Source organism: Furipterus horrens, unplaced genomic scaffold (genome assembly GCF_987537825.1).
Source record: "Furipterus horrens unplaced genomic scaffold, mFurHor1.1.pri manual_scaffold_7, whole genome shotgun sequence".
In the NCBI taxonomy this organism is placed as follows: domain Eukaryota; kingdom Metazoa; phylum Chordata; class Mammalia; order Chiroptera; family Furipteridae; genus Furipterus; species Furipterus horrens.
The window spans coordinates 128,763,175-128,790,814 of NW_028327177.1; the positions used below are offsets into that span (position 1 = coordinate 128,763,175).

Genomic DNA, 27,640 nt, shown 5'->3' on the forward strand with positions numbered 1-27,640 from the left:
TTAATGCCCCTTGGGTTCTCCCTGGGAGAGGAGAGATCGTATGAGGCTGGAGGAATCACAGAATGTTTCCTGGAGGACCTAGCATTGCGGATGACCCCAAAAATGATGAGTGGGTGATCCTCACCCATTCACTGTTGTCTCAGTGCTTGTTTGCTCATTGGTCTGCTTCACGATAGAAGGAAAATTGGGCAACAGTTAAAAGCTGAGAATGCAGAGCGACTGATTTCCACGGAGAGGAACCTCCCTGTCAACTGATTTAGTCACCAGTAAGCTCGACAGCTGCATGCCAACAAGTTCAGAGGAGCAGAAAGTTCTTGCTTTATCACAACTGGGAAAGGCAGGGTTCACATTAACCACATTTTGATTTAGTCCAATTGTTTTATGTATGTGCATTTAGAGTCTGTAAAGCCAGAAAAATGAAGAGATTCAAGCTCTTTAAATGGCTCAAGCTGGGTTTTATCATTGTTCAATTTGGAATGGGCATATACATTACCTTCCTAGGTTTTTAAGTCCTGAGTCGAGTCGAGCTTCCATTTTTTGTTTCCACCTGCCAATGGCCCAGTTTGTGCGTATGCATATTAACTGCCTATGTGAAAACAGAGACAATTCTATTCAGTCGAGTACACAACTATTCATGAAGCGGTGTCTTGATTAAGGGCATCAAAGTTCTCTTTCAATGAAAGTTCCAAAAGGGAGGTGATTTTGACAAATTTTTAAAATTGTCAAGTCCCAATCTGTGTGAGTTTACGTCTATGATTTCATCGTGATAGCTGCTAAAACACAAGTTTGCTCTTGGCAATGCTGAATCCAGACTCTCAGTTTCACAGGAGATTGAGGATTAAGTCAGTAATGTTAAAGCCAAACAAAATTAAAATCAACATTAGAGATCTATAATGACAAAGACCACCAGTTAAATATTCCACCATGGAATGAAATATCTCGAATCTGACCTCTAACAATGTAAACATCTGTTTTTGCAAAAAATATCGAAAAGAAAATCTTTAGAATCAGTTGGACATTTAGTTGTCTCAGTGTGTTTTGGAGAGAAAGAAAACATATGCATGCTGTCTGGAGGAACTTGGGCAAATTTAAGGGGGAAAAAAAGGAAACTTACATACTTCTCTATTTTTAAGAAAAGGAAATAATAGCGACATCACCCTCAGCTGAAATATAGCTTGTTTATCTCAATTTATTAGGTTATATAATGCCTTCTTCAGAGTTATGAAATTATTAGGAGGATTACGTACAATTTCCTTCTGAATCTTTATTACCTCATTTGCTCCTTCATCCAGCAAAAATTTATTAAACACCTATTATGTGCTAGGTACTGGGGATACAATAATGAGCAGAGGAAAAGTGATCCTTGTCCTCAGAGAATTGAGACTTATGTGAGGGAGAGGAATAGGAGCTTAAGAAAGATAAAATTATAGCTGTAGTAAGTGCTAACAAAGAGGCACATGGTACCAAGAGAACCTATCATAAAAGATCTATTCAGGGAGGTCAGGGAAAGCTTGCTCATCAAGAAAGTCCCAATTCACCCAAAGAAGATTAGGAGTTGACTGGGCGAAGAAGAAAGAAAAGTCAGGGGAAGGGAAGCGCATCCTGTGAAGGGCTCTGTGTAGGAAGAATAGAGGGGCATTTTCTAAACATTTAGAGAAGGTTCTCCGCAGGAGAGGAAGGGAAGTCTGAAGGAAAGTTACAAGAGAGAAGGGGACCTGAAGGCCAGCTAAAAGGCTTTGAGAAACTGAGTAAAGGGGCTCAGAATGGCCCTGACTGAGGGTAAGTGGCTGGGGGACTTCTGCTCAGGACAAGGCAATGGCATAGGCACAGTGGCTGCAGAGGAGGAAATGGGGAGAGGCAGATTTTGAGTCCAACTTTTTTCCATCTTAAAGTGGCTCCAGCTTTCCCAATGCTATCAGTGCACAAGAAGACGCCCTGCTCTGCCTGCTTCCTAAACCTAAGAGCTAGGAAGTGGTATTTTTCTAAAAGACACATTCAGAGACAGCTTCGGTGCTGGTTGGAACCACAGTGACAAGACTTAAGGTGCCAGGATCAAGCAGATGAACTCACAGGTTGACAGGGATGATTTCAGGATTTGGGTTTATGGGAGGGCTATTTGCTTTTATGCATGTTCAGTAAGCCTGGCCACCTTGACTCTTTGCAAACAATCTTTGTTTCAGTTAAAGGAGTTAGTTGTTCAACCTACTGGAAGATCTCCTGACCAGAGGGCTATATGGAATTGAATTCTCAACTAAACTAAGAGCTGTTAGTAGGGTGAGCATATGAGTATAACTCCAAGATATGGAAAAGAGAATGTGTTTTGGTTGGAAAATGATTAACTTCAAAACAGATGTACACCAGAATTGTTTGGGGCAAACCTAGTCCCTCCAGCAAGAAGGGGAAGTTAAAGGTTTATACTGCCGGGCTCTCACAATTTCACCTTTCGCACAGGAGAGGCTAAATATTCTCTCTTCACTGGCACTATCCCTGGCTGGTTTGGCTCAGTGGATTGAGGGTCGGCCTGTGAGCTAAGTGTCGCTGGTTCGATCTTCCAGTCAGGGCACATCAGAGAAGGAAAACTCTGACTCCAAAAAACCTCCGCTGCCTTGCGGCATACCCCTTCAGGGGAAAGGCTAAGGGAGTAAACCCCGACAGAAAATCCGGAGCCGGAGTCCCTAAGGCGGTTTGACGTTGTAGTCAACACCGGCAACTCCTGCGGCGCACCTGAAGCCAAGCTGTATTGACTACGTCTTTCCCTTGGACCCTTCAGCTGCGAAGAGAGGGGGGGTCTGCTGCATGGGCAACAGCAGACCCTCCATATCACCCAGCCCAGGCTCTGTAGCTTCAGCTTCACTGGAGAGGACACTCCAGCGTCATCGCAAGATGTCGATTCAACACGGGAGGAGACAGATACCGTGTCACTCCCGAGTCGGACTGCACAGCCATTCTCAGCGGTGCAGATAGACTCTTAAGAAGCTACACCATCGTCTCTCGAGACGGACGGCTGCCGACGACTGGCACTATGGGAATGCAAACCCTGGCAGTCAGCTGACTTCCAGGACATTTTTATTTTTACATTTTCTGCCATACATGATACACTCTGAAGAGAATGTTGTCACTTTGTCACTTTGTGATGGCTGATCATTTAGCATTCCTCACTGAATCGCCCCCAGCAAGAAGCATTTCAAAATGGGAACCACCACACAGGAGCTCCTCAGAAATGCCCCACCCTAGATGTGCTGAATCAGAATCAGCATTTTATGAAGAATCTCAGGTGATCAGTATGTACATTACTTGAGAAAAAGGTTCTAGACTTCCACCTACACTGATAAAAATATTTTACAGTGTATGCATACATAACCGAAGCAAAAATTTTAATGAGACAATACTTACTCTATTTTAATAGGGAAAAAAAAAAGTGCTCACAATTCATTGGATTTCAGCATCTGCTCTTGGGTTGTGACCTGTAGTTTGAAAACACAACTCTAAAGCACCTAGAACCATCCGAAGAAGGTTGGAGGAAGGGAGAAGGTGCTTTGAACAGTATATACACTTTCTATGCTCTGTTACTTGGTGAAACGTGTGCACTTAGTCACCCCGGAGTAAATATACTTGGAGCCAGCACTTCTGAGGGCGGTGAGGGGCAGCTGAAAGTTTGCTAAAGCCCTAGGAGGGGTTGGTCTAGGGCACATGATTGACAGCTACGAGAGAGAGCGAGGGCTGCAAGTGAAGCGAGGGAGAAGGCTCTTGGGCGGTGAGAGGTCCTGCCCAGCTGTTGGCGAGGAGTTTCCTGTTTCTCCCCGCAGCGCAGGGTGAAGAAGTTGAGTGAGTCACTCGCGCGCCCGGACCTACTACACCCCCGCGCGCGCGCACCCGCTCGGGACAGGAGCCGGCCTCCTGCGCAGCTCCCCTCGGCCGCCGGGGGCCTCCCCGCGCCTCGCTGGTCTCCAGGCCCCCTCCTCGCTGCCGAGCCAGCGCCACATCTGGCCCGCACATCTGCCCCGCCGGCCGGGCGCGGGGTCCCGAGAGGACAAGCGCGGAGGCGCAGCCAGGGGTCCGGGAAGGCGCCGGCTGCTGGGCTGCTGCGCTCGGGGCTCGGTCTATGACGATCGGCGGGGTCTGCCATGGGTCGGGGGCTGCTCAGGGGCCTGTGGCCTCTGCACATCATCCTGTGGACTCGCATCGCCAGCACGATCCCACCGCACGTTCAGAAGGCGGGTGAGTGACCCCCCAGCCCGGCTTGGCGGGGCTCCTGGAGTCTCCAGGACTCCCCGCCTCTTCGCTGCGCTTGACAGGCGGTCCCGGGAACGCCGCTCTCGGCGGAAACCGGAACGTTTCCCTTCGGGCATCACGCAGCTTGACTCCGTTAGCCATAGGGATGTGTGAGTTTTACTCTCAAAAGGGGAGGAAAGTTGAAGTGGCAGTGGGCACGGGGCGCGTTTGGCCCCCTTTGTGCGGGCAGGAAAGGCGGTGTGTATTGGCTGCGTTCGAGGCGCGCCCCAACCCCCGGAAAGGGAAGTTTGAGAAGTTGGTTATCTGGAGGAGGTAGGGGAACAGCGGCCTGGAGCGGCGGCCGCCAAGGCCGCCGAAGCAGCTGGCACACCTGGAGCCACCGCGGTCCGTGGCGATGCTTAGTGCCCACCCAGGGCTTGCTGAACCACCACCATAAATGGCCAGTTACTCCATCCTTGACTCCGGGAAAGGGCCACACACTCCCCCAGGCCGGCTTCTTGGCCTGAGTTACTGGATAGTTAAACTTGGAAGAAGAGAGGCGATTTGCAAATGAAAGTTAGCTGACTCCACCAAAGGCTTGGCCTGGATGCATTAGGGAGTGGGGATTGTCAGGTGGAGGTGGAGAATTATTTACTGAAGGCCTGCTTGCTGGGTGCTGGGTGCTGCAGATGTTGCCTGGAGCAAGATATCCCTATCTTCCTGGAGTTGATGGTTCTCTGCAGTTATCTTGGTGGAAACAGAAAGGTTAAAATTGTAATTCTACTGCCCAAATGAGCTCTATCTCCAGAGGTTTCCCTGGGGGAAGGGCGGAGGGGGTGAATGAATGAATTAAGTACTTAACCATGTGTTATTGGTAAGTACCAACCCCCTGAGACCTTAACATTTAGACTTCTTGCAGCTATGATCCCTACAACTGAGTATTTGCAGCTGTGGTCTAGGTTACTGAGTATTTGGACCTTTCAGGGCCTCAGTTTTCCTCATCTGTAAAATGCCATGGTTAGATTTGGATTATTTTCCATTCCCTCATCTTTTACATCGTATGTCCCTCTTCACCCGCTTTGGTGACTCAGAGATGCCCTGTGTGGATCTGGGATGAAATGTAGAGGATTTGACAGTCCGTCCGCACTATCACTCTGAGGCACAGGTTTGCTTTTCCAAGCGCCTCAGGCAGAGCTACCTGCAGGTTTGTCTAGGAGAAATATGCACCGCGTTCTAAATGGTACATTCCAGAGCGTTTGAAGTGGATTGAGAAGTTCATATTGCAGATCACATGGGGATGGGTGTTGTTGATGGAATGAGGAAGAAGCATGATTGTAAACAAATATTCTTAACATAAATTTGAGTTCTGTGGTCAAATTAAATCCCAGTGTTTCATTTTTTTGATGTTGTCCTACATTGCAGTACCAGAATGTTCAAAATGTTCAACTGTCTCTGATTATACCCCAGACTCTTAAAAACTGAGTTGTATTTAGCTAATAAATATTTTAAATGCACCCTTAATTTTCTGTGTATGTGAAAAATCATTAAAATTTTTGTTTCAGATTACGAAAGAAGGAAATTTGTGGGCTCTGATTTTGTTAGGTTTTGTTTACAAGGATAAGATTTATGATTACAAATTCCAGACTGAATAGTTCATGAGTCAGTTTCATTTAATCTATATATATCCTTTTAAACAATTAAAACCCAAGTGGCTTTTTTTGGGGGGGGGTGGACTTTTTAACAGTTTCACAAAACTCACAGATTTCAGGTCTTTATGGAGTTAAAGTTTCAGAATGGTTGAATTTAAGGAATTATTTTGAAATTAAATTTTTGAAGATAGTTGAAGGTTGAAAGTAGCTATATGGAAGACAAGAAACCTAAATCCATGATTTCGTTTTCATTTTCCATGTAAGCAAATGGTTTTAGGATTTTTCTAACATAATTGGTAAACTGTCAAAACATTTTTCAAAATATCTTAATTCATGATAAGATATGAGTAAATAAGATTATTTACAGCCTCCTATTAAGTCATCAAAAAATAAAATAAAATCCATATCTGTTTAGTGGATTGACAGGAGGGCAAAAGATTTTGAAATATTGATGAAGTTAACTAAGAAATATCCTTAACTTTAAAATTTTTTGGTTTTGAATTAGTAGATTCATTTTTCCTAAATGTACAGAAGAAATTACTCTTTTGGGGAAATACTGTACATGTCTGAAAACTGTGACTTTTATTTTTCAAATACCTAACAAGAGATGCTTGTTGCTGACTATATATTGGCAAACATGCAATATAGGTAAACTTCTTTCCTAAGATAATTTTATGATGTGCTTATTTTGTCAGAGCCAGAAATCAGTAGGCCTAGATATGACCTTTGGTCTATTTGCTTTTGTTCCCAGAAAGCACATTTTTCACCTCTAGGCCACTTCCTTTAATAATATCTTATTTTAAAACCAGTTATAAGTTATACAAAACACTCATAATTTTTTGAGATAGCACCCCATGGTGATGAGTCCTCATTATTGTCTGTCTAGTCCACAAAACCGCTGTGTGTGTTTCATTTCAGTTTCTCAATCCTCAGTTATCAAACCAACTTTTAAAGAGTTTATTTATTAACTCTTATTTTTCCAATGAAAAATGACTCTTCCTGGGTGCCATTGTAAAAAGTGGCCATTACTCATTTTTCCTTCTCAACAGTATTTATAGTGCCTCCTGTTCCAGGCAGGAGGCTCAGACCTGGAGACACCATCCCGAATGAATAAGACAGTCATGGTCTTTGCCCCCATTGAGTTTATCACACAGGAGCATGTTAAAGGCAAGGAGAACATTCACATTCTAACTCTGTGCACTTGGGAGCATTACTGACTGAGCACTGGTCGTTTATTTTCTAGACCCTTTTGTCCAAAGTCCACTTTGTTGTTGAATGCTCTAGGGAGAGCATGCATGTTGAATGTTTTCTTCTCAGTCTCTGAGTATTTTTTTCATTGATCTCTTCTTTTCTATAACTGCCTTGTTTCAGGCCCACAACTGGGCCACTTCAGCACTCCATTCTATATCCAGCATGAGTGACCCACCTGTGCTCCTCCAGTCTTTCTTTCAATGATAGGCTTGGAGATAGAAAAGTGTAGGGTACAAGCTTTGGAATCAGGCCAACCTGGGTTCCAAACCCCCCTCCCATTCACTGGCTGTGTAGCCTGTTGCAATGATGTGACTTCTCTAACTAACCTTCAGTGCCCTCATTTGGAAAATAGGGTTAATGGTGTTCTGGTGAAGATTCAATGAATTCCTCTAAAGTGCTTCACATAGTGCCTGCAACACAGTAAATGCTCAGGAAACATCAGCTTCTCTTATTCTTTTTCTTAACGCCTGAATCTGGCCTACATGGTCCTCAGTGACCTGGTTCCTACCTGATTCTGCAGTACCACATCCTGGCAAGACTCACACTTTGCCAGCCCAGTCTTATCACCGTGTGTAGACATGCAGTGAGCAGTGGAGGGGGGCACTTGTACCTTTGCTCAAGGTGCTGACTGGAACACCTGCTCCTTGAATGGTTTTCACTTGTCTTTTAAGACTTAACTCAAGTGTGATCTGTTTTCAAAGAAACCTGCTTCGAAGGCCTCAGGTTGAGCTCATGTCCTCTCCTGAGGATAAGTATCTCTTTTAGCTCCTAGCAATCGTTAACAATAGTAAGCCAAAATTTTATCTTAGCATGACTTCCTTGCCCTTTAGGCCTTTTTAATTCTCCCAAAGGCAAGGGCTATATCTTACTCATTTCTCTGTCTCCAGGTCTCCTGCAGTACCTGGCACATCATTTAATATCCAGGAAATGCTGACCTCAGCCTCTCCTTCATCCCCCTGGATGAAGGGCAGCCGATGAGAGTGTTTTAAGAAGCAGGCATCACTCTTTATTGGGAATTTGGTCTACAGGGTAAAATCTTACTTTTAGTGAGAAAAATTTTAGCTCTCACCTAAATAGGCATTTTAGCTGTTTTTGTAGTATGTAATTGGTTCTTTTCTTCTGATGAGGTATGGAAAAGGAGTGCTGAAATCTTAATTTAGTTTTTAAGTTTCTTTTTTCATCAGGATTTTCTGTTTGGGTTTATAAGCAGTAATGCAGAGTTGGTCTAAGGGTGGTGTGGTCCTGAAGCAGGCGCTGTCTGCTTTAGAGCAGTGTGGATATTATTTAGGTCTGATGCAAACCACCAAAGTAGTTTAAAATAGGGTGCTGGGGAAACTTTCTGGCTACAGCTTTGCATTATTAGTCAATTTCCACATCAAAGCATAGCTATATCACCTTGTTAGCTTCAGCCTTCCAGGGGTTAATCGAGCAGATTTAACTCATGATTTTCAGTAAAAATGACTTAGCGGATATTTATTAGCAGCCAGAATGATCACCACTCATTTTGGTTTCCCTCTTTCACTTGTAACATTGTGCTTCCCAGGTACCTGTTGCTTGTGACTGAGGCACGATAATTATGACTGTCTTTACTTGGCATGTCAGAAGGGTTCGTAATGCTGAGCAGGCAGATGGCTCATCTCAGGGAGAAGTGGGGAGAAGGGAGAACTAACATTTGAGAATCTGCTCTGAGCCAGCTGCTGACATTCCTTACCTAATTTAATCTTCAGAGGAAACCTGGAAGATATGTTTTATTATATTATTTTATATATTAGGAAGATAGAGTCTGCTTAAGGTCACTTGAAGTTTGCTTATGTGTGTGTGTGTGTGTGTGTGCGTGTGTGTGTGTGTTTTCTAAGCTTGTCCTGCTTATATTGTGCAGGCTCTTTCTTCATGGTGAATCTGTGTGTGTGTGTGTGTGTGTGTGTGTATTGGGATGGAAGTTAGGGAGGGGGTAAAGGGACATTATATTTGCTAAAGGGGAAACTTACTATCTAATGTCATCAGTTCAGTGCTCCTGATTTCATGATATGCTTTGCTCATGTGATCTGGCTCCTTCCTGATTATCTGTGTCCCACAGAAAATCAAGATAGGGTAGCATCTCTTTGCACAAGGGAAGTCGGCTGTTCCTAGTGTGATAACGGTATCCTGGTGGTGGGACCCACGGCCGGTGACCCATGGTTTGGCTGTTTACGACAGTCAGACATGCACCATTTTCAAAGATGTATAATTGAATCCCAGAATCCAAGCACAGAGGATCCATCTCTATGTACAGGCCTCAAACAATTGCTGGTGAGGGCAGAAAGAGCAGAATTTATCCCACATAAAAAAAGGGGGGATGATTTGACTTCGAGGTCCAACTAATTTGAAAACGTGTAGGTGGTTAAGATTTTTCTCTTCCCGAAACGATCTGGCCTTTTACTTGCCATGATCAGCATTTTCGGTGTTGGCACTCCATGTGGAGCAACTGCCTCCCTGGGTGTGGTCAACTTAGGATCTCTAGCTTAGGCTCTTAAGGGTTTCCTAGCATCTGTGTTTTGTTTACAGGGTTGAAACTATAGGACATTAGAGTGGAGTTAGCTGCAGGATAAGTGCCTGTGACTGGTGAGCCTGTATTTTTTGGAAAGGCTGTCTGCATTCAGTACATGTGGTTCTTCTTCTTATTTCTTTTTCTGATGAGCTATACCCCCTGCCCCCATTTTTTTCAGCTCATCAGCAATATAAGGGCAAAGGACCGCTTGCTTGGGCCTTAGCAGGTACTACTTTTATTCTTCTCTGGTCAAGCCCCTGTCCTTGGGGTGAGCAGATTCCATTTCAGACCTCTGAGCACAAACTCTGTACCCTTTTTAGATCATGTTTCAGGTGCTTGGGAACCCAAAATTCACATGGACTGTTGGTTCCGTCTTCCGGAGGACCTTTGTAGCCACTGATCTGTGTGCCAGAGCGGTGGTTCAGGGACAGCTGTGTACATGTGGGGTGTGTTAAAACTTGGGTGTCCCTGCACATCTCACAAGGTCCCTCTTTATGTGGGAGGGAACAGGCAGGGGAAAGAGGCAAGCTGATTGTTGGTCAGGCCTGGGACAGTGTTTTCCCCAAACACCCAGTGGGTATTCCAGAGACGGTTTTTAAGTAGCTCAAGAATTTTAAAGTTGTACCTGGTCTTCCAGGATATTATGAAGGTAGATTTGTCAGTCAAGGTAGAAGGATAAAACCTATTTTATGGGCTAGTTTGTTTGCTTTTGTTTGTTGTTGTTGTTTTAGCTTTTACTATTTTGGCCTCTGGTATGTGGGCCTCTGTTTGTCCTCTTGCCCCAGGCCTTCCAATATCAGTGGTATATCTGCAGCAACAACATTGGGGACAAACTTAGTTTCTCTTGATTTTATTCTGTTTACCCTGGAGTAGAGAGATTGCTCATTAATGAAAAAGCTAAGAGCTTGTTTGTAATCATACTGTTGTAGTTCCTTTGGGAAATTCGGTTTTTCATAGTTTGTGTTTTCCTCAAGGAAACTTCAGCTCTATTTACTTGAGGCGTTCCCTTTGCTATTTCACTCATACATTTAGAAAAAAAAGTCTTCCCAGTGCCTTGGTTGCATTTCCTTTGTGTATTGAGAACGCTAGAGCAAGGTGAAGGTTATCTGGATGTTTTCTCCTACTATTGTAAATATTAGACTAGTCCATGGCCTTCTCAACCCTCTTTAAAGGAAATAAGAATTTTCAAACAATGTGAAGTGAAAAGCCCTTCTGATATTAAAATAGGTATAGGGTTGTCAAAACCATGCATTTTAGAGAACTAAGGGTTTGGCAGAACAAACATGAATGTCTTTCTTCAAAGAAAACTATGGGGGCAGGTGCATATTTTGAGCATACGCCACAGTGGCTCTTTATCTATTTAAGTTGTAAGTCATTATAGAGGGTTCATTGACTTTGGAGGAAACTCACTCTGCCGCTTTGTGGATGACTACTGGTCATTAAAACTCTGCAAAGCTTTTCCATATAGAGAAATGGAATTGGCCTCATGCTCCCGGTGAGAGGTGTCCTATCTTGAGGAAGCTTGTCTCAGGAGCCTTCATGGACAGGTTTCCCAATAATGTACGTAGCTAATCCTCACTGATATCTTGCTATTGCCTGGATCACGCTGAGCACTTCCTCTGTATTATTTAACCTTCACAACAGCTCTATGAAATAAATTTTATAATGCTCATTATAAGTCCTCTAGAAGGTCCCCCGATTAGCAAATGATGATGATGGCTTTGTAAGCAAGATACTCTGGTTTGGGGATCTAGACCCTAATTGTCATGCTAAACTGAGACTTGGCCACCTCAGTTGACTTAAGCCACTTCTCTATTGCAACATGGGTTTAGGGAGACTCTAGGGATAAAGAGAAATAATGATAATATCCAATATTTTCCTAATGCTTTAGCATTTCCACATATTGGTCCATTTAATTTCTTTAGCTAAATAAAATAATGTTTGATTCATACTCAAAGTAGTCAAACATCATGCCTGTTTCGTGATCTCAATGGGAAAATGAAATATAGACTTCAGGTGATACTGAATTATGGAATTGTAATGCCACCAAGGAGTTTAGGTATTCTGAGCAAAATAGACACTTTATTTGGAAGGATCGGGGAGTTCAAAGATGCATAAATATGTGGGGGGGGATGTATACGGTATGCAAAAGTGAATTTGCCGTGAAGTATGCTTCTCCCTGGTACAGGCCCATCTTCTGGGTCTGGGTGGACCCTGCCAATGTAGTTAATGAATGCCATCAAGTTAAAGACTATTTAAGGAATCTTACAGTGCCCTGAATATTACAGTTCATATATAGAAGAAACTTGATAGAGGCTATCCCAAATTGAGAAGCAATCTAAACCTTATATGAACTTACTTACAATGAGTTGTGAAGCTGAAAGAAACTTTTCCAAGTTACTTAACGATAAATTACAAATTCTAATCAACAGCTCTAGAGGAAAGATTGGATTATTTTTCAATTCTCTCTGTAGATAGTATTGCAAAATATCCCTGGAAGTGGTGATCAAAGAGTATACAAACAAACAAACAAACAAACAAAAATGTAGCAAAAATATTTCAAAGATTTGGCAGTTAATTAACACAGATGTTTGTTTTTCTTTTAAATTCTATATTTGTGTTTACAGCTTTTTTTCCCCTAAATTTTGTAAGATTCCATCCTAAATTCTCATTTTCATACCTAAAATTCTATTCTCAATTTTTGTGTTCTTTTTCTAAAAGAGTACCCCTGAAATTTAAAAGCTTCAGCTTCTGTAAGACCTCCTCTATGCCTAATGGTAGGACTTGCTTATTGACTTAGAAAATAAATAACAAATGCTTCCCCCTCCTCTCCTAGTGGTACCAACAGAGAATTAAGTCTGCACTGTTACATCACCAAACTAAAAAACTCCTTTTCTCCCCAGATGTAGTTAAACCCCTTCATCATGTTCCTAGTTTAGAGGCCCCACGCCAAGTTGAAAAGAAGTTGCAAATATGTAATTATCACAAAACCTTGATCTTCAATGAAAGGTAACCCAGATCTAACTCTTAGTTTGAGATTAAGACTCTCCCTAGGAGACAGCTGTCAGAGACTAAATCATGTTATGCTGGCAATCGAGGAGTCTGGTGGTCTGGTTCATCCCTATGGCCCCACTGGGTCTCATTTTCTTTTCTGTACATTGATAAGAATTGGACTAAATGAGATTCTCAGGCTTTTTTTCCTGTTGAAATGTTTCTCGTGTAGGTTAGTTAGTAGAGGAAACCATTGAAGTCGACTTAGAAATCATAATCCTTAACTACTCAAAACAGATGTCAAACGTCGTCGTAGGTCAGAACTGACAAATACCACCAACATTCACATGGAGTTTCTTAGAGATGACCACCGTTAAAGAAAGAAAAAGAAAAAGAAACCATAGTTGTTTTGAAAATTTCCTAGTACAGGTGCCTGAGCCTACTTCCTTGACTAAATAGCATGTTTACATTAGCTAGCACTCACTCCTTGCTGAAGAGAAGGCTTACTTCGTTTTGCTGGTAATCCCATTTCTCTTTGGTTAATTATGGTGTTTTCATTCTCTCCTTCCTCTGAGTTGGTTAACGTGTCTATGAAGATTTTTCTTCAGGTAGAGAATTATGAAATGCTTTGCTATGAATAGGAAAAGGAAGCCCGAAAGGAGTTTTTTGTTGTTGTTGTTTTTTAATGTTTTGTTTTTGTTTTTTGGAGGGGGTGGAGGAAAGGAAACTTGTCTGAATATAATTAGTTGTCTGTTGCCTTTCAAAGATTTCACCACTTTTCTTAAAATAGTCTCAGAAAAGACAGAATTGGCTACAGATTGGCAGTTTTCAGACTGCTTTTTTAGGCAGGAGGGTAGCTGTGAGTGCCATAATTGCATTTCTGTATAAAATGTTGTGTGCTTTACGTAATGAGTGTTCTGCAGACACTAAGCACAGAGGAGAAATCTTCTAACTGCTGCTTTGAATGACTATCTTGTTGCTACATACCCCATTTATGTTTTATTCTCTAAAAATCATAGCATTGGGCAAAAAAGTAATAATATTTTTCCTTAAATATGTGAAAAGGGGAAAAAAAACAAAATTAACATTTTGTATTTACCATTCTGGATTCCCTTAAGTTACAGTGTTATTAAAAGTTTCTAACAAACTAACCTCCCAACACTCTTATTTTTATCTTATAATTTATTAAATTTATTATAAATCATCATATAAATTTATTGCCTCCCTCATTCCCTATTTATTTATTGTAGTGAGCAAATAGGCTTGTTGCTATCTCCTGGTTTCCATCACCTCAGGATTGCTCTTTTTCTCTCTTCAGGGCCTCATTCCTGTTTTAACATTACCTTTCATGAGTTATACTATGCATTGAGGCCCAGATCTTGAGGTCAACCATCCTGACCCCCCAAATGTGCTTTTATATCATCCTCTGATAACAGCAACTGAAGACGTTCTAATACCTTGCTACTGAAAAGGGACCAGCAGCAGCAGCAGCATCACGGAGAGTTTATTGAACATGTGGAACTTTGGGTCCCTCTCCAGACCTACTGTATGGGACTCTGCGCTTTCACAAGATCCCTAGGTGACTCGTGTAGGCATTGAAGTTGCATGTAGGCATTGAAATTTGAGAAGCACTGCTCTAATAGCATGAAAGCATTTTCCACGGAGGAGTCAAATGATCTGCACTGATTTCTGTAGAGCAGATCTGGCTTGTTTCTGTCACTGAGCAAGAGAAGGATTCAAGGAGACTACTGGTTTTATGAAGGCATTTGACTCCTCCTGAGCGCCAAGGCCCGTTTAACTGGTTGGAACTAATGCACTAAAGCCTGCAGAACAGAGAATGCGTTGACAGCAAGTCAGTGAATGAGTTCGTTTTAACCAGTCTGTTTCCCCAAAGCATCATCGTGTCTCTTCCCTTCACTGGGTGTCACTTGGCCACCAACTGTGGGTCCTAGGGAGCCATTTCTCCACTGAACTCAGCATTCATCACGTTTACTCGTTAGGCATTTAATCACAGTCGGCCTTGACAATTGTAGGCCTTACTTAAGAGTGATTATACCTTAGCATTTCTTAAACTATGTAGCACTCTGCTGTGTACAAAGTATGTACCCAATAAATTAATGAATTAATGTCAGGTTTTCCAGGAAGTAGTTCTACTTTACAATATTAAATTTTTTCTTCTTCTTTTGTGTTAAGAAACTTATTTGTTGCTCAGAGAGGACTCGCTACATCTTTCCTGAATCTCTCAGTGTTTATTTTAGACTGTCCGGAGAGCGCTACTATTGGCTGTTCCATGGGTTGGCGTCTGTATTTTACCCACCATAAGGCAATTTTTGCTCCTTCATTTCTTTTATCTTCAAGTATTATGTCTCCCTGTCGGTCACAACAACCAGTTCTCACAACTACTTTCTGATTTTTCCAAATAATTTTCCTTTTGACCAATTATTTTTTCTTTTGACATCTTAACTATACTTAGAGGAAAAAAAAAAAAAGAACAGTAAGAAAACCTTTCTACTGTAACCTGTATCTCATGGTGTTTCCTGTTGCATCAAATCTCAACTTATTTATCAGAATAATTTAAAAATCTTAATACCTAGAATCTCTTAATCAGACATTTATTTACAAGAGGAAACGAGTTACATGAAGTGCATGACCGTTCGGTTTCGTTTTTGCTCTGTCGTACCACAAAGCAAGCCTGAACTCTTCTTTTTTGTCATCTGTAAGAATCTCCTCATTGGTTTCTGCCCATGGACAACCCTTGTTCCCTGTGTCTTTAATACACATACATTGTCATCGGGTAGGTCTCCCCCCACCCCCACACACATCATTTTGAATAGGTGGCCCCTGCTAGGAAACCTTTTGTGGGTTCTCTCAGTGGATCCTCTCCAAGGATCCAGGTGATTACATGGCCTTGACTTCCTCTTTGAGGTCAGAGGTTACATCAATGACCCTGGTTCCTAAGACACACAGATGGAGCACAGGACTGTTTGGTGACCACATGCATGGATGAGACCAACCCACTTTCCCGTCTCCTGTTCCACCCTTGCGCATGCCTCGGGCCCTAGTTCCACTGCAACCAGGCTTTCTCACACATCCTTTTCATTTCAGATTTTCTAACTTGTGACTGTTCTGCTCTCCCCAATTTCCCCATTCTCTACCAGTACCCTACAACACACCCACCTTCTGAAAGTACGCTACTTCTTCTATTGCATTTTCTGTTATTATTGCAACCAGAATTCCCTTTTTCCTCTTCACAGTCCCTCTAATAGTCATCGATCTGCCTGTGGCTGTATGTGTGTGTTTAACTCTCTTATTAGAACAAAAATTCTTTGAAGGAAAACCTTCTGATTCTTCTCAAGAACCCAGCACATGTTTTCACTAAAAGATTGTTACTGTTTGTAATTCATAACTTTTAAAGGCCAGGGAAAACCTGCTTATAAATCCAAGATGGAGTGACAGAACACACCCACCCATACAGACAGACACACACACATTTTTTTCCCTAGACTGCCTGCCTTTTTATCACCAACTGTGTCATCAATAACTATGTTATTTATAGCCATCTATAGTACCGTTGGGGAGAACATGGGCTTGTGGGAAATTTCAGATGATCTGATGTGTGTAAGTTGCTCTTTACAGTGGAGGCTTCCTCTGCCTTCAGTCTTTAGTTTCTATGAATTTGGGGGAGCTGCAGTCTGTGGGTGGTGAGGGTTGTTATTTTTCCAACCATCACAGGCTGCCTTTGATTTATTATCTTCTTGTGTGTGAATCTTTTTGAGAGGCCCCAACATGTGATGACTGGGGAGGCCAGAAAAAGTCATAAAGTAAACCGTACAATCTGAGTCAGGACAACGTTTGCCTGCCTTTCCTTTTTATGAATTATAGGTTATCTCCTGTCACTGGGGTGGTTGCAGAAGGGGCAGCTGAATGAAAGGGTCTTGCGTGGTGTGTGGAGAGTGTCTGAAGACACCAACACCCTTCTACCTGCCTGAGGACAAACACCGCATATTGCAAAGATGACTCCTGGTTGTACATTTGGGAAAGCCCTGTTAAATGCACATGCTAAGGAGACTTAAGTATGAAGGCTTTCTTCGATGGGCGCTTCATAGGAATGGGTCATGAAGGTCCAAGGAAAGGCTTGAAGGTCTTCAGCTTCCTCCTCCACCGTTGTCTCTATCAGCTGGATAAACAGGAGTCTAGAATCCAGCCTGCACAGCCTCCAGACCAACCTCCAAGCAGCCTTCCTCCCAGCTAGATCATTACCCATGGATCCCTTCCTCTACGGGAATTCTGGAAATACTGCTGACTTTATAACTCTACTTAAACATGGGCTAGCAATGCCCTACCAGCTCTATTTAGGGGAGAAAGGCGATGAAATAAGAATTTTATGTCTTCATATTCTGGGGCACTTATTGGAAATGGGTGAGAAAGAGTACTTTTAATTTGTTGTACCACTGGTCAGCTTTCAAACTTCTGAAAAACAAGTATCCTCCAAGATTTTGATGATGATGATGTTGGTGAGGATGTTTGTTGCAATTATATAATCACTTATATTTATTCAGCACTATGCCAAGCATTTTGTCACACTTAGAGTGTTTTCCTGTTACCAGTATATTAATGAGATGCTTCTGTTGTTTTCAGAGCCCAGAAGGGAATCTAGTTTCTTAACAGTTCAGTGTTTAGTTCTCGAATAACTGCTGGGGATCCAGTTACTCCTAAGCCTGTTGGCTTTGCTACTCTTCAAGGTTTAACTTCCTTTCTTTCTCTATACAAGCCGCTGACTAAATGTTAGACATCTCTGTCACTCGTGCCCTGTTGGTCAAAACAGTTTTGTTCTTCTCTATAATCTTTTTTTCCTAGCATTCATTTCTAAATGATGGGAAAGAAAGCCTCAAACAATACTTGGCCTCTGATACAATGTACTATTTTGATTATGATCAGTACTTTAATAAAGTTGATGTTCAAGAGATTCTTCTGAGAGCCATTGACTATATTGGGAAAGCCTGATGGATTTGGCATCACTTCTCTTAAATCACCTTCCCAGTATAACAACATAAGGTGATCGTGGAGGCAGACCTGGCTCCTGTTCTCTAAATTGAAGCACCTTGAATTTATCAGAAAAAGAGGGGACCAGAGCGGGGAGCCAAGGACTGTGCTGGCTGACAGCAGCCACTTGTGTGCCCTGTGTCAGCAATGCCCAGGGCTCAGGAGGTAGAAGGACTGGGCTTCAGTGAACATTTCTGCCCGCAGCTCTCTCAGGTGCATATCTCTTGGGAACATATAAAATCTCTTCTGTTGTTAAAATAGCTGTCAAATAAATAGTAAAAACACACAAACGTTGTAAAAATAGTCATTTGCCTACTTGTCTAGGTGGATGAAAACTAGTGCCAGGAAAACAGAAAAGAGAAATTATTTGAATAACTTGACTAGCATTGAGGAACCCAGGGAAAGAGCGCCAGTGGGCTGAAAGTCTACTCCGGCACCGCTGACCGCGCCTGGTGTTAAGAATTTTTTAACAACCCCTTTTATGTTGATAGAATGCTTTATTATCCATAAATCAGTTTCCCTTGCGTGCCATATTTAATTTTGGCAACAGTCCTCTGAGATGGGTGTAATTGTCCTGCTTTATAGATAATACAGCAATGGGGACCCCGGAAGATGATAACCATCTGAGGCATTTTTGAAGGATCACAAATCTGTCTTTTCATCATTTTACCATTTTTAGTCATTGCGTTCCTCTCGCTGCTTCATTTCTGAGTAAACCTAAGCTAAACACTATGGTACTGTCATGTTTTTGTATGTTTGTAGCTGAATTGTAGAAGGGTTTGGAAGGGCTGACATCAAGAAACCTTGTTCCTTGCCTCGAAAATTAGAAGCCACATTTATGACTGGAGAATTTCCTCTTTCAAGATGCACTTTTTTGAGGGTTTTGTCCACCAGTCTTACTGGAGTTCAAGCCAAATAATGAGACATTTTCCCCTCTTTTTCTTGTGGGACAATTTCTCTTTTAAGCACCATATGGTTTGTCTTCTTGAGGGTTAAGTCACCATGGTCAGTAAATAAATGTTGCCATTTATAAAAGACTGTGGTAGTTGCTACAGTCCTGTAGTTTCCTTCCCCAGAGCTCCAGGTGCTTAAAATAATCTGTGATATGGGCATCTATACCTAGGAAAGGCACTTCTTCGCCATATTGGCACAGAGGTCAAGTGTTGCCTTGGGCTTCCTTTCACAAAACTTCTTGAAGATGAACACCTGAATAAAGATATAGAGAAGAACTCAATTGTTTTGACTGGCTTAACATGAATAACGTGGACATTAAATATTTAGTCAAGTTGCTTTTAGAGAAAAGAAGTTATACCTTGCAAACTGATAAAGCCTACTTCTTGACTATGACATTTTCAAAAGATATGATAAAGAATGATCTTGATGAGCAGAAATTGTATTCAGTTTGTCAGCATACAAAGCTAATTTGTGTTCTTGCTTTCCTGCAGCTTGCTCTACAGGAAAGTTACTTCCCCCACGACATAAAAAGAGAAGTTGAGTCATGATGTTGTTTTACTTAATTTTGGTTAAGGAAGCACATCAAATGTGCTCCCACACTAGAATATGGACTTATTTCTCTTTTTTCCATCAGTATTCATCAGGATAACTTTTTCAATGACCTTGGAAGTGCCAATCATTCTGATTCTTCTTTCTCAGTGAAAATTTCCTAGAAAAGATGAGCTTCATTAAATAATGACTGAGTTCATGAATTTATAATTGGAGGGATTTTCTTAAAACTATAATAGGTTTTAATGTTACCTTCTTATGCACTTACAAAAAAACGATTCCATAGTAAATCTTCTGAAATAATATCTTTTCTATATAATCCTTTAAAAATTGTAATTTTTACATATTGAGTCTTGTTAAGGCAAATGTTATTGTACCAAGAAAAATACCCAAATTTCATGCATTTCAAGAACAGTTCCTCAGAATCCGGAATATAGTTGGTGCTCATTATATATTTGTTTAGTGGAATAAAAGGGAAAAATATCACAGAGATTAGGAAGACAAATTAAATTTTAGCAATATATTGACTTAGAAGTTAGTTTGTGTGTATATCTTTTTAGTTTTGAGAGTTTTTGAAAGGATAAGTTTATCCACAACTGTTAACTCTGATCTAAAGAACTGTTTATTTACCTTTTTAACTTTTTTTGCTAGATTATGTAAAGGGAAATAGATATACTTTCTCACGTTGGTCTGCTGGAATTTATTATTCATTTTGCCTCTTGGGGTCAAAACGCTTTAAAATTCAGCTTTCTCGGGAAGCCTGCTCCTCAGAGCTTTCAAAAAGATCTTCCCTTAAGCTTATTTCTTCCTGGTTATTGGGAAAGGATTTTTATCCTTTGAAAAGATAGGTATGTGTAAAATCCATACTTAAAAATTAATCTAAAGATGATCTTCCAGGAAGGATTTGTACAATAGCAACCAAGTGCCCTGGGGCCAATTCTGTTTATGATTCCTGCCTCATCCTAAAACATTATTAAGAGTTTGAGTCACATAAGAAAGTTATTTGGGTTGGGCTTGACTCTACCTGTACACATGTATAATAAAATTCTGTGATAATGCTGTTTGTGATTTTCCTTAGCAGCTGGGCAAACCAAGACACACTGCTCATGGGCCTGGTCACCTCTATATGAACTCTCATGGCTCATATCTCTAACGCCTAAATTTGTTCCTGTTGAGTTCTTCACTTCATATAAAAGAAACCCTTTACTGAGCTTTTTTTTTTATTTTGAAAAATAAAAAAAAAGGTATAACTTCTTTTCTCTAGCTGCACATTAGAATCACCTAGAGAGCTTGTAAAACCATTCTACTACCTGAGCCAAACCCCTAGAAGTTCTGATTTATTTCCTGGGCCTTGACATCAATACAGGTTTTAAAAGATTCCCATATAATTCTGATGTGGAACCCAGATTGAAAAAAACTGATGTAGCCTATTCCATATAGTTTATAAATGGGGAATTTGACCAGAGAGGTCAAGGTACTCACTTGACATCCCCCAGCAAAGTAGTACTATTTAGTGGGATCATAATCTCTCATCTTCTCTGACTGTTTTACTAAGTCCAGAATAACAAATATGAGGCACGTTTTGGAATAGAACTATGGGAGAATGAAAAAACCCCTTTACTTCTAGAAACTAACTTGCAGAGGGGGGTAAATAGAAGCCCATCTAAAAGGCTACGTCACAATGAAAGGGATTGAAAATCAAGGCCAAAATAGGCAGAGACCTGTGGGGTGGGTTGCCTGTAAGTGGGAAGGATGACCTGGGTCTGGAAGGTTGGCTACCACTCAATGGCACTATTGTGTACTTGTTAGTGTCAGAATTATAAGCTGGGCAGCTGCCTGCTGGCATTACGTCCTCTGACCACACAGAGGCAGTTCTCCAGCTCTCCCAAACCATATCCAACATGGATAGTTAGCACACTAACAGCCTTGGGCATCTTCTTGTGGGTAGTGTCAGGCTCCAGGTGTCTTTGGAGAAGCCATTCTCCAAGTCCCTTCTTGTAGTCACACTAAAGCTCTTAGTTGCTAGTAGAGGCACTGAACTCTTCCTGGGGCCTGGGTGGGAGGGCCCCTTTGGTGATCATTCCTTGGTGGTGCACTGGTAGATCTTGCAGGGAGGTAGAAATGCTGGAGGTGGGAAAGGCAGTGAGCTCACCGAAGGGTTTTTGATGGGTATTCAGCAGAAGGTGATCAGATTATGGCGGCCTTACATGCCAGCCCATGTAGTTTGGGCTTAAGTTTCCGAGTCCCTGACAAATTGTAAATTGAAAAAGGACAGTTAAACCATTGCAAGGCCAGGAGTTTGTGATGATGTGAATGTAGCACATCCTTTTCTTCTTTTCCCATAATGCCTTGTAGTTAGCAAAAGGCAGGGGAGCCTGTCACAACTTCCCTGTGCACTAAGTGAGCACATTGAGGCTGGATTCCATCACAAGCACTTCATAATTTTTTAAAAACAATCATACCTAGCCCTGGTCAGGTACCTCATTAGGTTAGAGTGTCATCTCAATAGGCCAAGGTTGTGGATTTGATCCCTCGTCAGAGCACATAAAAGAATCAACCAATGAGTGCATGATGCGTCTCTCTCTCTCTCTCTCTCTCTCTCTCTCTCCCTTCTTCTCTCTCTAAAATCAATTTAAAAAACCTATTACAACAATAAAAAGGGGCAAGGGTAGATTGAAAAAAAAATCAGTCCTTCATTTGCACCTGGAAAAACATATGGAGAGGCATTTAGAAGTCCCAGAACTTCCCTTAAGTGCTGTCTAGACTTCACTTCATGCAAAGTAGCCTGATGAATCCTCTGAAATAAAACGTGAAGAAAAAAAGGAGGACACATATTCATTAACTTCAGTTGAGGAGAACGTCTGTAGAACACTCCTCTTATATCTAAAGGCATTTTAATGGGCTTGAGACTGGGAGGTTGGGTTAATTAGAAAACATATATAAACCACTGCAAGGAATTCATCAGCGTGGAGAAGGTTGCCAATAGCTCAGAAACTTGGTATTTAGGGCCCTTTTTATTTCATAATATCCGTGACAATATTGGGGCAAATTATATAACCATTTTAGAGATCAGCACTCTTTTTAAAAAATATTTTTTTAATTTACTTTTAGAGAGAGGGGTAGGGAGGGCAAAAGAGAGGGAAACCTTAATGTGTGGTTGACTCTTGCTGGGGACGTGGCCCAGAACCCAGTCGTGTGTCCTGACTGGGAATTGAACCAGCAAACTTTTGATTCGCAAGCCGGCACTCAAGATTAGCACTCTTGAGTAGAACTTTCTGCGGTGGTGACAATATCTTGTATCTGCGCTGTCCGGTGTGGTAATCATTAGCCACCTCTGCTTTGCAATGTGGCAGGTGCAGTAAGGAATTTAATTTTAACTATTATTTTATTTCAATTAACTTTAATGTCAATAGCCACATGTGTCTATTGACCACCATCATGGACAGAACAGTTATAGAGTATCCTTAAAATTCCCATTTTCCTCAAATCCTCTCCTGATGCCTATTCAGGTAATTTCTTAGCATGTATAATCATAGCAGGACAGATAAAATGATTTGTACTTTTCCATTTCTGTACTTCGGAATTATATAGGCCACATCTATTCTGGGGACATAATATTTTAATGTTCATGGAAATACTCTTTAGTAATACAGTCTAATCGTAATGCTTTGCTGTCAGAGGATCCAGCCAGGTCTCTTATCACCTGTGTTTTTAGTTTTAATCTTTAAAAAGCTGTAAAAATAGTGTTGTGCTGCCGGAGAAAAATAAGCTTGAGGTCTCTACACACACGGAGCACTAGGGATTATAAACTATTCAAACCCCCAGACATACTGAGGAAAGAGAAGTTTAAGAGGCAGGTGCAGGTCTCCAAGGAGAAAAGTTGCCCTGGAGGCTTCTAATTAGGGTCAGCTTCCATCACAGGAGTCCAGGGGAGTGGTTCCCCTGAGGCCACTGGGATTTTCCCTTGTGAATAAATTCTTCCCCCTTTGGTCACCCTCTCTGCTATGTTCTAGAAACTCACCCTTATTTGGCATGCTGTGACTTACACCCTCCAAAAAAAAAAAAAAAAAATAGGCGAGTATTTTTTCTAAAATGTTAATTTCCTTACTGAAGGCTTATGTGGGCTTTGACTGGAAACTTAATCTGTGTGCTTCGGGTCTGCGTTCTGTTTCAGTCATTGAAATGGGGCTTAATAGGAATTACTTAATACCTCAGAGTCAGACTAGCCTTGCTTTTTTTCACACAGTCTTTTATCTTAGGCAGAGGGATTTGCATTTTGAGAGGCTATGCCAGCTGCCTTGAGCCCTCACAGGTTTCAGCTTGTTGCAAACCTAGTTTGGTCCATTTTTCTTGCTTCTGGAAACTTCAGCTGCCTGGGGCTTATAGGTTTACCGTGGAATCTAGCCCTTGTCCTTCAATTGTCTTCTGCCTCTACCTCAGCAGGAGTAGGACAGACAGCCAATCATTTCATACAAAACACATTCTTTAAGACATTGGCATTGAGTAAAGTTCCAGTGGATGGAACTTTAAATACAAAAGGCATCCAAGCGAATAGGCAAGTCCCTCACCAGTGGGACTTCTTTTCTAGCTCTGCCCTGTGTCTGCTTCCTGTCCTGTAGCCTCTGACTTCAGGTCTCCCTGGGACTGAGGGGCCCAGGTCTTTCTGGATTTCCTTCTATCTGTGTTGTCCAGTAGAACTTTGTGTGGTGATCAAAATGCTCTATGTCTCTCTATCCTGGTCATATGTGGCTACTAAAAATTTGATAATGGCTAGGGTGAACTGAAAATGAATATGTAGTTTTATTTAACTAAAGTTAAATTTTAAAGCCTTTGGCTACTCTATTACACAGTACAGCTCTGGATTGTCCCATTGACTTAATGACAGTGTGTCTTGAGAGAAATATTTTTGCTTGGCTACTCCATGGTCCTGCACCTTTATGACCCAGCTGTTCTGAGGACAAAAACTCTCTGACTTCTTTATACTGTTAAGTTTGACCAATGAACCTTGAAATTTTTTTCACTATCTCTGTGCACCCTTCATGGCTGTGGTCAATATTTTTTCCCTATTGTCCTATTCCTTCAGTGAGCCTAGCATTATTCCTTATCCAGCAACTGCAAATAAATAGTTTTTTTAACCAATGAGAAGAATTTATCGGAAGAGTAGAACAGAATATGAAACTTGGCTTTAGAGGGCCTGGGGAAGTGGAAAGCTGGGAACAAGTGTTTATTCGTACCAACTCCCGTGTTCTAGGCAACGCACAAGATGCTGGAGTACAGCAGTGAACTAATCAAACCCATGTGCACAAGTTAGCAAACAGGATTCTGCTCCTCCGTCAGGGCTGATGAGTGCAGGGTAGGAGGCAGAGCATGATGGTGAGTGTCTGTAGTTTCAGAAGGGGCTGTCACATCCCTATCTGAAGAAGGCAGATATCTCAGATAAGAATATCTAGTTGGAAGGAACAGTAAGTTCAACTGCCCTAAAACCAGAGTGTGCGGGCCATCTTTTTCCCTTATCTCCACTCTCCCAGGGTCTCTCGTCTTTGCTTTTCTCCTTTTATATTAGACTCCATAAGAGATGGAGCCAATCGCAATCCACGGGGGTTGGTAAAGAGATTATACTAAGATGGATAATGTAGTGAAAATGTACATTCTCAGTCACCTCTGTGGCCATGCAGCATTTTACACACCTTGGCTCTCACATTGTAGGTTTAACAGATAGTATTGCGTGGGAGTACACAGCATTTTGATCCACTCATGTACTGATGGGCACTTGGGCTGCTTCCAAATCTTGGCTATCATAAATAGCACTGCCATGAACATAGGGGTGCGTATATTCTTTTGAATTAGTATTTCAGGTCACTCCGATAACTTCAATAAAAAAAAAATTGCATGGGGGCAATTTGAAGGTACAAACGTTAGCTACACACCAGAGCTTGCATAAAATGTCTTCTTAAGAACTAGAAAGTATTACAATTTGACTTCCTAGTCAAAGGTAATTCAAAACATTTCAAAGTTCAAGTTACCTGTTCCATCCTATCCCTATGTAGAAATGTTATTTCAGTATGCAAATGTGGCCATTCCTCATAGACGCAGAGAACCCACCGTATTCCAATACTATGGAATAGTGAGAACAATGTATTTCTAGGACTTGGAGTGTGTTTCTCATTTTTCATATTAAAATGACTACTGGAATCTACCTTAACTCTACTACAGCCTGTTGACAAATAATGTCATCATGCAAATGTTAAACTCGCTTCTCCCCTCCTTGAATGGCATTGTCAGGGCTTGGAGAGAAGTTGGATTTTCACTCATTGGAGGCTCACTTCATACAGATGGCAGCTACATCCCTTGTGAGAGTGTTTTAGGCTTTTGACTGCAAGTAACTTTCAGGTCATGCCAGCACTGAGTAATGCCCAGGAAAGGCGAAGACCAGCCTCGTGTCTTCTTTATCCAATGGCACTGTGAAAAAAAAAATGCAGTTGCCCAGTTGAAGAGCAGATTCTCAGATTGCGTTTCAGATTTCCTGTCCTTTGCTGTCTTTTCTTGAAGCCTTAACAATGCTTCAAACTTGTTTCTTTTTAATGTCACTTCCTCTGCTTGAAAAACATGAAGTGTGTGTGTGTGTGTGTGTGTGTGTGTGTGTGTGTGTGTGTGTGTGTGTGTGTTGGTGGTGGTGAGGGGTTCAGAGTGTTGGGTGTTATCTTAGAAACCAACCCAAGTTCTTTTAGAAGTGGATCACTGTTTTAATCTCTCTGTAGAAGTACACTAGAAGTGGTTTCTACATTTATTTCCTTCAAGTTGACTCTATCTCTTTTCCTTCATTTGCATTTTGGGGAAAATCAGCCTTGAATAGATGACGAAGTAGAAGGAACTTGATTTTGAATTTTGACTTTTAGTTCAACCATCATATTTATTGGACCCTTACGTTGTGGCAGAACCTGGACTGAGGCCAACCTCCTGGAACAAGGCAAATGACTTCCCTGGTCTCAGAAGCTTACACCCTGTGCTGCCTGCCAACCTAGCAAGTTACTTAAACACTTTCCTCGGCTAACCTTCTATAACCATTTGTCAGACATAATCAAGGCTTCGATTAAGCAATGGGATATTTTTACACAACCAAAGTTTTTCTTAGTATTCTTTATCATTCAAGCGATCCCAGAGAATGGATTCAGAGTAAATATAGGCTAGAAACATTAGTAATGTGCTCAGGATTGTTGTGTTAAACCGTGACAGTAAATGTCTCTGCTCTAAATCAGAATTTCCTCCACATTCTCCATAAAATTAGAGGAAATGCCTAAGGGGCTGAATGGAAAGTGACCCTTCCATAAATTTCCTTCCTTTCAACCTCGTGATGCACATGGAGTTTTGTTCTTACAGGACTGACCAGCCGCAGAATTCAGGGTCAAGTTCATGTATATGTGTTAAGGGGGAGACATGCACTTAAACAGCATACTAGGAAGTTCCAAAGATGGGTGCGTTTCTCAATTAGCAGAGAAAACAAACCCAAATGTAAACGCCCTGCTTGACAGTCCTGAAGCCATTTTTCTTCTAAGTTGAAACAGTATCTCATTCTATTTAACCAGGGCTGCCAAAACTAAGCTGGGCCATATTTGAATTATTCACTTTTCTTCACTTTTGGGGGTTGAATTGTGAATATTTTCCAAATGAAAGGGATCCTCAAGGTCATGATTTCCACCCACCTGTCTGACTGGCCAGAGGACAGGCAGAGAGCAGTTGAATTACTGCGCAGGAGCATGATGCCAGCGCACAGTTGGTCCACAGCCTTCTCCACTGCAACCTGCTTCCACCTCCAGCATGGAGAAGGTCCTTGCAGTGGAAGTTGTATAGCAATAGCACATAATGAATTTTACATAAGTATATGGCCTCAAGGAGAAGAGGTGAAGAAATATTGTTCCCCATATATCTGAATGGCACAGAACGCTCTTACTTAACTAGATCCTTACAAATCTAGTCAAACTGTTGCTCGCAGTCCTCTGATTGTCTCATCAGCTGTGAATCAGAGCGTACGAGTTTTACTTGCTCGAGAAAGAAAGGCAAACCTAACTTTATCCCAACACTTGAGAATCCCGTAATCTTAATCATGAATCCCCATTCTGCATGTCAAACACTTAATTGTATCAGCATGTTGCCAAATAGCACACAAAAGTGTCTCCAAGCCAAAGTAGATCAGCTCTTGCCTGTTGAATATTGTTCAGAGTCAGCAGTAAATTTGAAAATTGAACTTGATCCTAAACTGGTTGTAAACAATATTTTAAAACCGGTTTATTTGGTTCTAGAAGGATATTTTAACTACTTCTGGCAACGTTATTGTAAATCAATGATTGATTCCATTATATCTCTTTGAAAGCTTTGCAGCATAGCGATAACAAAAAGTTATACTTCGGTTTGTTTCTTCACTCAAATATCCTGATTTTTAAAAAGTCATCCAACTACTGCATAGTGT

The 27,640-nt window shown here is 41.5% G+C and overlaps 1 protein-coding gene across 1 annotated transcript in view; it reads left to right on the forward strand.

The window, feature by feature from the left end:
* The first annotated feature begins 3,822 nt into the window (after positions 1–3,822).
* The window catches only part of TGFBR2 (transforming growth factor beta receptor 2), a 79,513-nt gene continuing 55,695 nt past the window's right edge, over positions 3,823–27,640 (forward strand). Inside the window, exon 1 of the mRNA XM_090284420.1 lies at positions 3,823–4,218. Within this exon, the coding sequence (XP_090140546.1) occupies positions 4,125–4,218 (94 nt within the window). The 5' untranslated portion in view covers positions 3,823–4,124. The remainder of the gene's footprint in view (positions 4,219–27,640) is intronic.